At 43.5% G+C, this 16,773-nt stretch overlaps 1 protein-coding gene and 1 long non-coding RNA gene across 2 annotated transcripts in view; one reads left to right on the top strand and one right to left on the bottom strand.

The window, feature by feature from the left end:
• Window positions 1–4,226: 4,226 nt before the first annotated feature.
• SHLD1 (shieldin complex subunit 1) overlaps window positions 4,227–16,773 on the bottom strand; it is a 34,111-nt gene continuing 21,564 nt past the window's right edge. The window contains exon 5 of the mRNA XM_023923264.2: window positions 4,227–5,338. Within this exon, the coding sequence (XP_023779032.2) occupies window positions 4,821–5,338 (518 nt within the window). The 3' untranslated portion in view covers window positions 4,227–4,820. The remainder of the gene's footprint in view (window positions 5,339–16,773) is intronic.
• On the top strand, window positions 13,090–14,219 carry LOC147655120 (uncharacterized). Its single transcript, XR_015283819.1, has 2 exons — window positions 13,090–13,340; window positions 13,949–14,219. It is a non-coding gene; the product is annotated as an uncharacterized LOC147655120 (long non-coding RNA).

The following is a 16,773-nucleotide window of genomic DNA, read 5'->3' as shown; positions in this document are numbered from 1 at the left end:
AACACCAGACAGGCAGCATTAACACTCCCAGAGACAGAACCCAGCCACGGGACTTGTCTGCACTCACACATTCATTTACTTGGCTCAGGGACCAGTCAGACCTGGGGAAGATGCAAAAACAAGGATCAAAACCAAGTTGGCCTCACACAACACGTGCTGAGTCGCATCTTAAAACAGGGGGCCTGGACCACAGATGCAAAATCTCTTTTATTGTTTGAACCTCTAATTGCAGGGTTTTGAGGGGAATTGCTGCTAGAGACATGGGTATAAATGTGCTGCCCTTTCACTCTTCCTCTGAAGCTCCCAGATACCCAAACCAAGCTGCTGCCAGCTTAGAAAAAACTAACTGGTGGAAGTCATGCTGAAAATGTGTTGCAGGGCACAGCATCCCCACCTCAGTATCCTTAATTACAGAATCATCCTGCTTCTCTGGCCGGGAGGTGCTGATTTTAGCACCCATTTAGCACCTTTCCTGGCTCATCTCTCACAGCAATGCAGATAACACGGGAAAGTGATACCTGCCCTAAGGCTGATTGACATTTCCCATTAGGATAACCTACCTTCCAATGCAAGTGAAAGTTTGTTTGGCTTGAACTGATGGTGAGATTTTCTGTGACAGCTGTTCTTTCATTACAAGACTTTCCCTCCCAAGTCCCAACACCTGCAAATAAACAAGCCATTGCAAAGGCAATTTAAAAAAAGGTTTGACCTTTCAGCCACAAATTTTCTGGCTTTGGTTAGCTACTGCTTTAATCACATCTTATTATTTCATGCTCTGTGAGCTACGTGCCAGATTTTACTTTTAAGGAAGATATGCTGGCATATGTTGTTGCCTAATTGGTGTGTGTGGGAAAATAGTCATTAGGGAAAGCCTACAGAACAGGCTTATTTTTAAAATGAACTTCTGTGTTGTGGGAAAACATATGCCCCACACAAAATCACCAATGCTCAGTAGTGAAATAGCCACACTTACACAGGATGTATACTGCCTGTCGTATACCCAGTTTTAACAACTGTATGTCCTGATATATCCAGGCACAACAAAGCACCTTAAACTCCTGGGGAAAAATCCCCTGCTGGTGTAAGCAGTCCTGCCTCCATTCCCTTCACTGAGGTGTGCTCAGGGCCTGCCTCAGCACCTGTGGCAGGAGCTCAGCTCTCCCTGGCTGCCTTTGGGCTCCAGGACTGGGTAGGTCGCTGGCATGAATCAGCACCTCCCACCAGCAGCCGTGTGGGAGGGAAAATAAAAATGCTGTCAGAGTAAGCAGCAGAGAGGCCATTGATACCAAATGTCCTGGAGCAGCTCCCAGCCGAGGGAACGACTTAACAGCAGCAGGATTCGGCAAGGATGACAAAAGAGCTTGGATCAGGCATTTGTGAAAGGGAATAGAGGCAGCACTCTCAGCCTGCCAGAGCTGGTCCTGCTGTGCATGGGCAGGGGCTCAGTGCCTGCAGCAGCACAGTCACCCTGCTGGGATGCTGGTCCAGCTCAGGTGCAAAACACCCAGCCCAAAGCACACACTCCTCTAACAGACCCTGGGTGGGATTTGGGTCTGGGCAGTGCAGCAGGGAAACCCCTGAGTCATGTCAAGTCCTCACCATGCCCTGTGCTCCTCCTGCTTGGCAAGGAGTGATCAATTTTGGCCTTGCTTGTCCTACCCTATGGGACTGATTCCCCATCTTTTACTTCACTTACACACCTTGCTTGAGGATTTTGTGGGATGTTGTATACACAGAGCCCTGAAAGGTGGTGTAGGTTTTCAGGTGCTGTCCTAAGTTGGGCTCAGAGAGCTGCTGCTCCTTGGCTGTGAGCCTTGAACAAACAGAAGGGAAAAACCCCCTTGGATTTGTTCTGCAGTGTAAGCCCTCAAATGCCTTTGCTAAAGCAGCCTCCACACACAGGGGGATGAAGAGAGGTGTCAGCAGCTGGCTTTGCCAGCAGAGGTGAGAACCACCAGTGCTGGGGAGGCCAACAAGTTGGGGAGACAGGGTGAGCTGAAACCATAGAAATGTCAAAACCAAGCCAAGTGCAAGCCAGGGAGAGAGGAAAGCACTTCACCTCTCAGGAATAAACTCTGTTTCTCAGATTATTGCCCTCAGGCTGGGGGAAAATGGACAGAACATGGGACATTTCTGTGAGGGCTTCATACCACTCTTGGTACTTGCCATGCAAAAAGACTGTCTTTTTACCTTGAGGAAGCCATGGACAGTCATATCCATGATCCACTGGAAATAAGCAGTGCACAGAAGAACTAACTGCTGCACTCCTGATTGTGAGGGGTGCAAACTTCTCAAAAGATTGCATGTTTCAGCAGCACAGAGATTACCATGTCCTCTGCAAGATGCCAGCCAAGATTTGTAGATATGAGTCATAATCCAAATTTTTTCAGCTGCATCCAGTCTGTTCTGCCTACGTTGAACAGTTTCATGCTCTCCTCTGCCAGTATCTCTCTTCATGCTCTTTCAGCAGTCACCTTTTCTCTATTTTGTCATTCCAAGCTTCTTTTCTCTTCCATCAAAACCCAGTAGGGATGTCTCAAACATCAGCAGCAGCAGGTCTCTCCTGAAGAGCAGGAACTTCCTATTTTTCTGCAAGCTTTCTTTGTGGAAATTGCGTGTCTTTGGCTTTTTTTAAATTGGTTTTTTTTTTCTAAAGTCTGAGTAGGAGACCAGCCAGTTTTAGAGCTAACCCAAAGCACTGCCCAATTCATCAACAAACCAAACACAGCAACTAAAGGGAGTCAGATGCCGACCTTTGGTTTCTCAATCTCTCTTCATGAGAGTTTATTTCCTTTAAAATAGCAGCTAAGAGGTTTTGCACAGCAACTACTTTAACGGTGTGGAACAGTATAAACACTGGCAAAAATTAAAAGCAACAACATCTGATTCATACTGAAGACCTTCCTTCTACCCTGTACATCCTTAGCAATATCTCCCTACATCTGTCAACACCAAAGCCCTTGTGGCTGTGACAGATGCATGGGGGTTAAGCAGTGAGAGCTGGCAGAGGGGCCAGGGATGTTACTGTAATTACTGACAGCACACTCAGGAGCACATTTGCTTTTTCCAGCTGTGTCTGTGGCTAAACTAGCTGATATTACCATTCTCTATAGTTTTTGCCAGCAGGATGCTTTCATCTGGATTTTGATACACAAGCACCTGTGGGTTTGTTTGCTACTACAGAAATGATGCTGCATCCTCAATTCTTTTTTTTCATTACTCATTAACTTGAGTAATGCTGGGGGAGCAGCTGAAGGTCTACTCCAATATTCTGTGTGCCCTCCAGCACATGTACAACACCTCTGCCATAAAAGCAAGCAAGCAACACACTGAGCAGGACCACCACAAAGCCAAATGTATTGGTTCCATGATGACTCAGGAAACTAAACCCAGGCACTTCTAATATAAATCTATGTGCAAAGAGAGATGACATCAAGTCCTAAGACTTTGGCCATAACTTGCAGCCAGCTGGGCCTCCTCCTGCTCTGAATGAAGGCAGCAGCCAAATTTCCATTGCCTTTGCTGGAAACACCTGCAGAGCACAGTGGCTGTGCCAATCTGCCAGGGGCAGCATGGCAGGAATGGCAGCCCCGTGTGGGACTGCAGCAGGCAATGTGGCATGCAGGAACACAAACACCCACTCTGAGATCTGGACAGTGTGGACAGGGAGTGGATGAGAGATCTCAGCAGCTGGACTGGATATCAAATACCAAAACTGGTGTGAGCACTGTGGCTGTACTGGGGTAACCACACTGATACTGACCTTTGAGACCCCAACCACCCTTCCTTTCTTTTTCATTTGCCCATCTGCTGTCATCTTAAACACATCCCTTCTTCTGGCACTCTGTGCTTCCCTGCTCACACCCACGCTGGAGAATGGCCTCCCCAGTTAGCAAACAACATCACTACAGCAAACTGCTGTAAAACAGTGGAAAGGCCAGTGGGTGGAAAATGCACAAAGACATTTATCTGCCTGGCAGAGGCAGTAAAGAAACAAAGAAGCCACCGAGCCGGGAGGCTTCTGAGAGAGAAACCTTAAGTGGCTGTGTGTGGGTTCATTGCTCTGTTGCTGACTGACATCAGCCTCTTTGGGCTCAGAGAGATCCGTTTTGTTTTAAAGGGAACATTCCCCCAGGGATCTCATTAGCACCATCATGAAAGTCAGAAAGGAACTGAAGGTTGTTGGGGGGCGGGATGGTGGGGAGGTAAACAGGACAGAAGCACTGTCAGAGAACATACTCAGCTGTATTTTCTCTTTTTCATGCACACACACACTTTTTCAGACAGAATAAATGCCTGGCATTGCAGTCATGAACTACGGGGTTACATGTCTGTAGGTAAAGACACAGAGCTAAGAGGCACCCCGTGGGGGCAAATGTACAGAACAAGATCTTAACTTTCCCTCTGTAGGGCTGGGGCACACCGTGCCAAGGTCATTCAAACAGTCTGTCATAGCCAACAGCACTTGGACAGCCATGCCCACCCAAGGGCTGAATTTGGGCTGGACCACTGTTAACCTAGGGTAAGGATGCAGGCCAGTTTAAAAGCCTGGTGGGTATAAATTATCATGTTTGATGTCCCAGCAGCAAACACTGCATGACCCCTCTCAAATAGTCACCACATCCCAAAGCAGTTACACGGATGCTCCTTATGCAGTGCTGCCCTTCAGAGAACAAGGTGCAAGGTCTGGTGTGGGTGAGCCCCTCCATGGAGCAGCTGGTGCTGAAGGTGGTGCTTGGAGAACAATGTCTTTCAAGGAAAGTCACCTCTTTCTGGAGTGAAAGCAAAGCTTTGATGATAGAAACAAACCAATGTCTTGCTCACTTCTCGTGTGACCCATCAGGGCTACATTCTGCCTGCGTGTGTTTCAAGAGGAACTGCAGGATATCATCTGAGAGTCCAGGTATACTCCTCCTGTTTTCCAACAGGACTTCTTCAGCTGGCTTTGAAAAGCAAGCAGAAGGGGGATGGTTTGGAAAGATCTTACATCCATCTCTGTTCAAGACCAACTGTGCCATTTGCAGGCAACGTGACACGTATTTTGTTCCGTCCTTTTGTTCCAACTCTGAAATCTTCTGTGACAGACACCGTGAGGCAGCCTCGTAGGTCGGATCCTTTCTCTCTGGCTGCTTTCTGCAATACATTTTGTAGAAGCCATCCAGAGAGTTCTGGATCCTGGGATCTTCTGCACCATCATGTTCATACATCCATGAGAGCACAGCATCATTAGGTTCAGAGGGCTCACACAGCCCTGCTTTTGTGTAACATCTCACGTTTGCTTCCTCAGAGCCTTCAGCAGAATAGCCCACAGAAGCTGCAGATGATGGATTGCTCTCTCCTGCAAGCAGAGGATCAATGAAACTCATTAGTCACCAGGTCATCCCTGTGGCAAAGTCTTTTGCTGTCCCCCTCCCACTGCAGTCTGGCAAACAGGCTCTTTGCATGAGCAAACCAAGTGCTGCTCTCAACACAGCCGGGCTGCCACAGGGCCTTCCTGCACAGACTGGTGTAAAATAGGCTAATTTGGGGACCTCACAGATGTTCCAGCCTTGATACTGTAGTGACTGGACCTACTTGGTGGTACAGATCTGGCTACTCTCAGTTACGCTTCCAAAGAGGTGGAAATTTGGATCTGCTGCTCCTGGAGACGACAGCTGACCCACAAGGAAGTCTGGTTTGCAGCTGAGACAGTTCTGCATCTGTTTCAGTTTTTTCCCTCATCCCTGGGTCTAATCCTTACTTTTCATAGTTCTCAGTTTTACTCCTACAGCACAACATGCAGTCCTGACCTCCAGCTTTCAGCCAGATTCACAGCCTCCACACCAAGTTCTGATAACTGCTTGGAGTTTCAGAATGAGGGCTGCAAAGGGGGACTCTGTGCTTCCCCATGAAGTCCCACTTTTGTAGCCCCGCTGCATTTAACACTCTCCCCACACCCTGATGGAATTTCTATGGAAAAAATTAATGCAAAGGGCAAGGACTCATTCTTGCCTAGCTCTTCTCCTCCTTCCTTGCTGACCCACATCTCTGGATAACTAATTAATACAGAACAATTCATTCATATTAATATTATTTATTAATAATTAATTAATAACTAATTAATACCGCACAACAGGGACACTTGACAATGACAAGACCAGGATGATCAGCAATCTTCTAGGAGGAAGAAGTTCCATAAAGAGACCTTGAATTGGGCTCTGGTATCCAGGTAGTGCCTCTGACTGCAATCTCATCTCCAAGCCCACTGCACCAGACCGTTTGCCAAGCACCTGACTCACCGACAAGGAAATTTTCCAGGGCTCAGCCAGAGGTTGCACAGCCGTCATCTGCAAGTTACATAAGCAGGATGCAGGCAGTCAGAAAATAGCTTGGTCTTTTTCTAATTCTGTGAAATGTGAAGCAGAGTGCAGTCCTTCATTTTGGTAGGAGACCATGTTCAAAGAGAGTCTCAGTGTGGTGGCAGAAGGCTGTTTTTCTCTCCTGGTACACAGAGCCACCCTTCCCTTCCTAAGCAGAGACTCATTAACATGAAATCAAGCTGTCTATGCAGCCACACTGTATCTCATCTCTTTCTTCCTGTCCCTGCTTCCTATCTTTGATCTTTCTCCTCAATTGCACCTCATCTCTGATTATGCAATTTTAAATAGAACTTTCCCTCCCCTTGCAATGTGTCACTTCCAGTGCAGTACAAGGAAAAGCTTGGTGGCCTTCTTTTAACAGTGAGCTATAGCATCAGAACAGCAGATCAGAGAACAGGTCCATTTTCCTCAGTAACCTCTCAGCCTATGCTAAGTTAGAACTGAAGCCTCATGCATCTCTGATAATTCAATCAAATGGCACTTGGGCTCACTCCTGTGGCAATTGCAGACCCCTGTGTCGTGCTGGCTTTTTGCTACCTCCTGCTCACAGCCACATTTTGTGACAGAGCAGCAGCTGCCTCCAGCAACACACACCAAGCCTGCAGAGCTCAGGAAAAGAAAAATTCTGTTGGTTTCCTGTCGTCAGGGGAGACTTTAGCAATGCTGCTTTTGCCTTTCTCCTACCATCTTAGTTTGGATATTAGGAAAGTTTTCTCCACTGAAAGGGTTGTCAAGCTCTGCAACAGGCTGCCCAGGGAAGTGGTTGAGTCACCACACCTCAACAACTCACAGTTCAGTGGTGGACCTGGAAGTGTGAGGCTTATGGTTGGGCTCAATGATTTTAAAAGCACTTTCCAACTCCAGAGATTCTACTGCATTTTATTCCAAGATCAGTATGGCCCATCCTTATGTTAAAGCACACCAAAGACAGACAGTAAGTGCCTCAGGGGCATATTCTGGGGTTTGATTAGTCAGAACATATTCCAATATTATTGTGAGAATAGTTTTCTTTCAGTTACTTATTCAGATTTATGCATCTCTATTTCACAACAGTAGGCCCTATCCTCTTTGTCAATTACTTTTCCAGCAAAGCCTTCTTAAGGCAAGATAGCCAACAGAGTTGGATGCCCCAGCCCTGGGAATGTTCAAAGCCAGGCTGGATAAGGCCTTGAGCAACCTGATCTAGGGTGAGGTGTCCATGGCAGGGCAGTTGGGACTATGTGTTTTTTGAGATCCACTCCAACCCCTTAGCACTCTATGGTTCTATGACATGAAAAGCTGGATGCAGAATTCCCAGAACCAATCTATACTTCACAAAGTGGTGACTTTACTCAGCTTTCCTGACTATTTTCCAATACATTCTCAAACTGTGTGCCAAAATTGATGTTTGAAAATACACCCAAACCTTCTCCTGCCTAAAGGTTATCAGTTAAGGTAGAGATCCTTCCTCGATACCCTCTAAAGAGCTGGTACTGCTGTTGAAAGGTGCAAATCTCCTGAATGATTTATAAACCACAGGGAACAAGCACAGTAGCTGGGTGCCTGCAGGGTCCAGAAAGAGCTTCTCAGCTGGGGCACACGCAGAGCATATGTTGTGGGCCAGCAAAGGTGCTGCTAAAGGCAAAGACAGCAGCCAGCTCATCAATCCCTTGGCCTCTCCATGCACCTGCACCCCTCAGAATAGCTGGGATTCTCTTATAACACATAGCAGTGTTGCTTCAAAGCCTAGACCTCTCTGGCCACCTCCCAGCAGCAGGAAAAATGTAGTTTTATAAATGCCTTTGTAAAATCCTTCCATGGCAAGCTTAGCAACACAGCTGTCACACACCCTTGTGTTGGCTTGGCCCAACACCTACAGGAGTCAAAGCAAAGATGAGCAAGGCTGAAAACTCTCACTCTTTGCCTGCAATAGAATTTCATCACCAGAGAATCTGGCTCATGATTTTTAGTTATTTTCACTCATTTATACTACTGAGTATTAAAGAGGGGGGAAAAAACAGCAATAGAAAAGCCCCCAAAAAACTGAAACAGTCATCATTAATGTCTATTTCATTCTCACATGATGGATAATCATGACTAAGAATGTATATTATTTCATCTTTTCCTCCACTCCATGCTAATTGAAGTTCAGCATTTGCAGCTAATTAGTAAAAGAGCTGGGGGCAGATAAAAGGATATTCTTGTGTTTATAAACCTGCTGATGAAAATTTAAAAGCTCCATCTGGTACAAGCACATAACCCTACTGCCTGAAGCACATAACCAAATCCTGCTTTGAACCTGGGCCACTTCCAGTGAGATAACAATGCAGCAATATTATTATTTACACTTACAGAAAATGTAGCTGTTTGAGTTTCTGTATAAGTGTTTTAAGTTTCTGTTCTTTAAGTTTCTGTTCTGTTCAAGCACAGTGAAGTTCTCAGAGATTGTATCATTTCTCTTATCCCACCAGCCTGTCAGGATCTACCTGTGGTGACTGCAATCATCCAGAAGAAAGGGTCTGTGGTTGCCATGAAGCACTCTAACAAGTAAACACAGATGCTGTCCCTGAGAGTTGCTCCAGCCCTCACCCTGCTCTTAGAAAATTCCTTCTTGCCTCTCCATCAGACATGTCCATATGGCATGGGAAAACTCAAGGAGAGGTGATACTACTTGGACTAGAGCAGAGCACCCATCTGACACCAAACCTGTGCCAATTCACATGAATTCAGGGATGCATCCATCTGCACAGGAGGCAAGAACAGCAGCTAAACTCCCTACATGTATTAAACACTTGACACACTTGATGCACAGAAAAGTATATTTTGTATTTTTTTTCTTTCCACCTGGCTGCTTTCCAGTGGGAGTTCATGTATCATCATGGGAATACAATTCCTCTCTGCTCAGGGAAGAAAGAAGAATTTTTAGGGAGAATTTGGCAGGAGCTCTTTCTACCCCAATCTCACAAAGCACTTTAGCCTGCCAGCAGTCACGCACCTGAGTACTCAGAAATTGCAAATCTAGACATTTGAGGATCAAATTCTATTGCCCTTGCTTGCATTAAGAGCATCTCCTCTGATAACAACAGTTAAAAACCCATGTGTAAGCTGCTGATCACATTCCTTTACATGAGCTGAAACATATTTGCATTGTAAGATTTTTATTACCACATTTAAATTGGAATAGCACCTAAAAGACAAGTATCAAGAAAGTAAGTATCAATCTGCTAAATACTGCACAAACACTTACCACATTGAGTAAATGGTAGATCCTAAAGCCTTTGGTGTACAGTATTGAATAATTGTAGAGATTACAATTTCTCTGCCTTGCAGAAAACAGCTGTTGTCTTCTTGGGCAAAGGCAAAATGAAATTTCCAATGACATTATCATTCAAAAAGACTGTTATGAGCAAAGGAAATTTGTTCCTTGTGGGTATTTAAATTGTGAACTGAAAGTGAAAATAAGAATATTATAAGCCTTGCTACTTTGCTGTCTCCCTGGTGCCACCCAAACCAGCTTTCTCCTGTTGTCATCTGCGGTAGGCTGCAACTCACAAGATGGGATCTGTGCGACTCTGCTTTACACATGACATAACCAGCTATATTCTTCATCCCCCAGCCCACAGGAGTGGCACATGTGGCTATGTCTGACTGCTGAGTGCTGGCCAAGAGCTCTGCTAATGCCCGCTGCTCTGACAGGAGACCTGGAGAAAGTGAGGGTGGGCAAAAGGCAGCAAAAAGGGAGGAATTTGGGGATTGGAGTAGAAAAGGGAGACAGTGGCAGAGGAATAGCACTGGATATGGCCCAGTACTGAGTCAGGCTCTCTGGTTTTTTTCTTCTTTCTGTTGCACATTTGTGGTGTGAAAAGTTGGTGGGGGGGGGCTTCAGTTTGCGTGGAGTAAGACGTAAGCAGTTATTTTAGGGAAGCGTAAAACTCTTCCTTTTCAGTCTAACCCCCTTAGGAATCTGAAATTCAAGAAAAATAAAAAGGCTGGCAAATGGTGAAATGCTCTTGAAATGCAGTATGCAGGCACAGTGCATTCCCCTAGACACTTTTCCAAATGTCACACTGGTATTAAACCCTGCCTTGCTCCGAAAGCTCACATCCAACGCCTGCTGCGCCGAGCTTTTAATACAGCTGGGAAACTCAGCTCAATGAAAGCTTTCAGAGAACACACTGGTTAAACACACTGGATTTAATAAACCACAGAGAAAGTCAGCTACAATATGAACTACAAATTAACACTCCTTATCTGCTGAAGGCCAAGAGATAAACACCACTGCCACCTCACAGATCTGTTTCTAAGCAACCAGGCCCCACAGGCCAGGGCAACAGGTATGGGCACAAGGAGGAGCACATCATAAACACCATCACTTATAGCTGTGCCTCAAGGGCCTGAGGATGATGACACATCCTCAGCCAGGCCCCAGAGCAGTGGGCTTTGGATATAACTGTCTGTGAACAGCTGCTCTAAGTGGAACAGCACACAGGGACTTCTGTCATTGCAAAGATCGCAGGTGTCTTTGAAGGGATGGGCAGCAACATAACACTAGGGTGCCTGAGATTTTATTTTCACAAAGTAACTCCTTCCCTTGGAGCTCATGAGCATTCTAAAAATACAAACAGCAAATTTAAGAACTCTTCCAATAGGTATACTTAGAGTGGTTTAATTTACATGATTCTCGAGCCACTAAAAAACCCTAAAGCATACTATTTGTCTCAAACACTGCTTAAGATCTTAGGTTAAAGATTCTATTATTCAGGGTAGTCCTTCTTTGAACCATAAATAATAATTTTTAAAAATTTACATAGCTGAAAACATCAACTGTCAATTGAAATTATTATCCAGCAGATGAGGGCATCAAGGGGCTTTATTAAACTGCAATTATCTGCTGCTTTCCTGTTATATACAAAGTCTTGGGAACTCAGTCTGACTCACCATGTCTGCGTAACACTAAAGGCACCAATTTCCCAGAGGAAACTATGATAAGGCTTCTTGAGCTAATTGCTCAGCTTCTAATTAGGCATTAGGAGAGCACAGGGAAGTGACTGTAAGAACAGCAGCGTGCAAGCTCACATGCACAGACAATGCCGTGCTGGAGCACCCTGTCCTTACCCACAGCCAAACATCTCAATGGGTTTTTGAGCTCTGACAGACAGGATCCAACACCAGCATCCCCAAGCCAAGCCTCTGCCTTCTCTGTTGGTGAAAACCAGAACTGTCCACCCACGTCAAGTCCCTTATCACCACAACCACTGCTCTGCCCACAGGGAAGACTCACCATTTGAATCAGATTTGACTTTTCTTTCCCTGGGAGAGGGAGAACTTTTTGGTAAAATGATGGATTTTTCCTTCTTTTAATCTGTGACTTGTAGTATTGGGGTTTTTTATACATGAAAGGCTCTAATCTAGCCCCAGATCATTCTTGTCTTTAAGCTCATCCTATTTCAGAGTAAGTCTGGTGCTTGAAACATATGAGAAACAATCCTGCCTACCTGATTTTCACTGTTTAAGATTTGTAAAAATTTTATAGAGGAAATCTGTGCTCTCTGGTGTCTGAAGAAGCTTCCTCATTTTAGTTACATTGCACAGATGAAGCAAATGATAGGTATTTCTGTTTATACTTTTTTTCCAGCCTAGAAATTGTCAATTCTAGTCTTGTCTATTCTCACTTTTTCCCCAGGTGATTCTGTAGTTAGCTCTTTCTGAGCTGTTAGCCTTCAGACCCAAGAAGCATTTCCTAAGGAACCATATTTTACAAAGAGAGATGAAACTCCAGAATTCAGAAAAGGATTTTCTATGCCCACCTCTTCAGCCAAGAACTGAGAAAGACCCTTGGGAACCTGAGTCATCCAAGGACACCTCTCCTAGAGAGGAAGAGGGTCTGAAGACAACATTCATCATGGCTCTAAGGCAAAAGACAAGCAGGGAGAAATCCTTCTTGTTTCTGGCAAGGCTTACAAAGGAAAAGTACTGAACTTTTAAACATTTTCCTGATTTGGTCATTCAGAACTGAGGAAGTTGTGAGCTGAAATTAAAAGTGGACTTGAAAATCTGTCTGGATGAGAATTAGTGATCATAGACAAGACTAGCAAAAATTAAAAAAAAAAAAAAAAAAAGAATCTGGGAGGGTTATTAAATCCCATTTTTCAGGGTTTAACAAACCCTTTCATAGAGGCAAGAATGGGGCCCAACAGGCAGTACACTGAATGCTATAAACATCATTTTGAGGATGGGGCTGACATAAAACGAAGAAAACTGCCACTTATTCTGAAATATTCAGTAATGGCCACTGGCAATGACAGGAAACAGCACTAGATTAAAAGTATTATTGAGGAAGTATCCCTCTATTTGCAATTATTGAAAAGAAAACCCAAAGCAATATCCTTTCTTTATATATAAAATATTTTCTCTCTCATTCAGTTACACATTTTCAGCAATCAAGAGGACCAATAATCTTCAGCTAATGCCTTTGGCAAGAATAAGCAGACAGCTCTCACTGGAGATAAATTGCTCAAGTCCCAACATCGGTTTACAAAAATTCTACCTTCTGCATCTCCTTGGAGAGTGATGTTTATGTCAGTTTGCCTGGAAAAACAGGAAATGATGCTATTCATACAGCTAAAATACAATAGAAAGAGCCTGCCATGACAGTGTTTCTTTAATAATAAGAAGAGACTAGAAGACTTAACAACTAGAAGTTGTTTAAATTTGATATAAAATTCAGCAAAAATATTTGCTTTATTTACAGATTGTGTGAACTTGGAAAAGGAAATGGGGTGAGGGGTTGTTCAGTGTACTCTGCCTTCCTTTGCTGTTGCAGCACTTTGAAGTCCAGCTATTAATCTTAACAGCCACAAACACGCACAGAGGTTACACTGAAGAGATCCACAGGCATCTCAGCCCTGTTTCCAACCAGCTCTGCACACCTATGGACACCAGTGATTTGAGAATCACAGGCAGGAATTCAGTTTCTTGACCAAGAAAATACTGCAAAGCAAGGTATTTTTCAAGCATCCCTCTTGACTTATGGGTGAAATTATACTACCTGTAAATACTTTTGAGAACAAAAGAGTTATGACCTGTAATACTGTTATTATTCATCTTCATGGGAAGTCCTGCACTTGGAGACCTGAATCCTGATGTGGAGTTGATGCCTGGGTAGCACAGATGATCTATTGTAAAACAGATGCAGTGGGGAAGGGAAAACACTCCAAAAATGAAAAGAGGTATAAACCAGAATGAAATAAGGCAGAGGAAGGTGAAAACTCAGTTAAATACAATTTTTTTTCTCTATATTTTACTCCTCCAACCTACAGACTGCATGTGTCCTAGGTGCATTTGTGTATTTGTTCAACTTTGTATCAACTTACAATTAGGTTCAGATCTCAGATTGGTGCATGGATTTTCAGGAGTGCTGAAAACACAGATGGTCCTATCAATTTTAAAAGAAGCCATAGAGATTTTAGCTCTGTGGAAAACAGTGCTATCTAAGCTTTAACTTTACTAATTCTTCAGGAGCAGAATACTGCAAATTCTACAGCAGAAGAACAAGAGGGTACCTTGCAGTTATCAGATTTTAAGATCCTGTTCCTTCCTTTTTGTCTAAGGCCAGAAGCACAAGTGTGGGAATACTGCAAGAAATGCTTACAGATGGATTGATTCCCTGTAGATGGGAGTGAAACAGCTGAATGTGTGCAGTCTGTACCTCTTCAGATCAAAGGTCTTTACCTCCAGTCAGGATTGATCTTTCACAAAGAACAGGAGAGGAACATTTGCAGAGATGGTTTCCTGAATTTACTTGCAATAAGCTGGCTTTGAAATCATGCTTGTCTATGTCACACTCCTGAAAATATACTGCACATCAGACAAACACAGAAAGGCTTGCTCTTCTTTCAGAGGCAGGAACAGAAAAATGAAAACAACAAAGAAATAATCTCAAAAACACAGGCAAATAGCAGGTACAAAGGCAAAGAAAACTACTGATTTGGTGAAATATTCTGGTGAAAATCTGAAGGCAGAATGAAGCATTTTCCCAGTCTCCCTGCAGGCCTGATGTGGCTGTGAGCACTGAACAGGCTGTGCAGAGATGTGCCAGCCTCCAGTGGCACAGAAAAGAGCAGACCCACATCCTCTCCAGCCATGGAGGCTGTGAGATCACACAGCTCAGGGCTCTCTTCTTCTGCATTGCCAGTGGGACCTTGTGCACCAGACGCTGATTAAAAATGAAAAAACAGACTCAAAATTAAGAATGGAAGCAAGATCCCAATCTCCACCTATCAGTTTTCCACAGGCTAATAAATTAAATAGCCTGACACTGAAAAAATCAGTGTCAGATACATCAAACAGTCATCAAGGAAATTTTCCAGAGACAGAAAACGCAAACTTCACAGACTACAATGGAAAGCAAACAAGATATACAAGTTTAATAACTTGTGAGACATTTTCTCATCACTAGTCTCTGACATTTTGGCTTGCTACTTTAAAGGTGTATATTGAATAAATATTTGAGCCATCTAGTTTTGCTGCAGTATTGCTAAAAATGAGGTAATGAACAGAAATTGGACTAGAGCAATAGGCACATTGATAGACCATTCACAAATGCTGGAGGCTTGAGAACCACAAGGGCTTTTTCTTAATTATCTACATGCTGTTTTGGGAATCACAGAAAATCTCTTCCATCAAAACTAGCTTGTGAGAAAATTGGGCTTTGAACAGAATTGTTTTGCCATTTAATCAACCAGCTTTCTGCAGGAATTGCTCTGTGGCTAATAAACTAAGCACCTGAAAACTGAAATTGGAAATGGTTCTAATGTAAGAAGGATATAGGGAGTGAATCCTCGGGCCCCAGGGCTGTACTTGCCTACCCTACCTTTCCTAGGTGGTGCCATGGCTGTGGTACTCTCTGTGCTGACTGAGCAAACCTGAGCTACAGAGCAGAAAAGGAGAAGGTCCCTGACAAGGAGTATGACTTTAAAAGCTATAAAGAAATAAAAACATTGAGCAAGCAAGTCTCCATCCCCATCATCTCACTCTGTCCTCTCAGCCTGTCACGAGGAAGGCTTGGCAATGCAGGCATTTCCCAGCTTGGCTCTCAAAGGGCAAACAGCAAAAGGTTTCAGTCACTCCAGACTTGTTTACATCCTTTTACCTGGCTCTAAGCCTGCTTTTTATGGAAAACTTCTTAGCCATGAGCAGATCTGGTGGCACCCAGACCTCCCAGTTTCACCCCAAATCAAACAATTCATCCAAATTAATTGCAGACACAACTCTGGGTAAACTATGAACACAAGAGAGAGCTGAAATCCTGTTTACAAAGCAAACAAAATAAAACAAAACCTAGGTTGTCCATCCCATATTATTATCACACAGCACCAGGAAGGCTCTCCTAGGAGGCTGCACACAGGAAAGAGCATGGTGCTGTGTGTGAAGCACTTGCTTAGAGCTTTTTAGCAACTCCTTCAACTACTGACGAACTGTGGTTAGTAATAGTTACTGCAACCAAACACTTGTGAACAGAAAAATTAATTAATTCCTGCAAAATAAGGTGAGTAAAAGGACAGATAAACCAGAGCAAATTAGGGCAATTCCACTCTTCCATTATTAAATGAAACATTTTTCATCCACCTTACACCCTAAGATTGCCTAACTGAAAATACCTACTTCATTCAAAAATAATCGCACAAGTAGCAAGGTAGGGAAAGAGAGAAAACTTTTCCAAACTTAACCCATTTGATATTTGCAGGTATAAATATTTTGATCATTTACAAATTACAAACCACCCTCCAACTATTTTTCAAGGTGATGTGGGAGTCTTTGTATGACTTTTACAGAGCAGGGAGATGAATAATGCTCGTGTTTGTTTAGAATTTGTTCTCTGAGTAGGGGCTAGAGAGACTACAGAAGCAGATATGAACCTGCAAGTTCAGAATTTGTAATTTATTGATCAGACTCCCAAAACTGCACAGCTTTTTTTTTTTTTTTTAAATGTGAAGCAACCAATGTAATTTGGGCATTTAGCAATTCCCATTGCTCTTCTGTCATCCAGATGAGAACACAGGTGCAACCACATTTAAAAATGTCAGTGAATTAATGACACTGATTAGCACTCCTGGTAAACAATAATACAAACATAATTAATAGTGTTAACCATATTAATATGGCAATTCACCTATTCAAAGGAAAAAGCAACTATTTAACATAATGAATTCCTGAAAATTTACATTTTTATTCAGTGATAAAATTGTGTAAGTATGATATGTGTATGACATAAAACAGATCTTTAACAGTAAAGGTAGATTCAATTTTTCAAATAAAAAGGGAAGTTAACACTTCCTTTTATAGGCAATTCCTATATCTAAGTTGGAGATACTCCTGACATCTGTGTTCAGTACAAGCTCAAGTCTCCTGGTTCTTATTTGACACTAGTTGGTGG

Source organism: Cyanistes caeruleus, chromosome 2, assembly GCF_971803275.1.
Source record: "Cyanistes caeruleus chromosome 2, bCyaCae1.hap1.1, whole genome shotgun sequence".
Lineage (NCBI taxonomy): Eukaryota > Metazoa > Chordata > Aves > Passeriformes > Paridae > Cyanistes > Cyanistes caeruleus.
The sequence above is the reverse complement of the archived record's forward strand: the minus strand, read 5'-3'. Positions and strand labels throughout refer to the sequence as shown.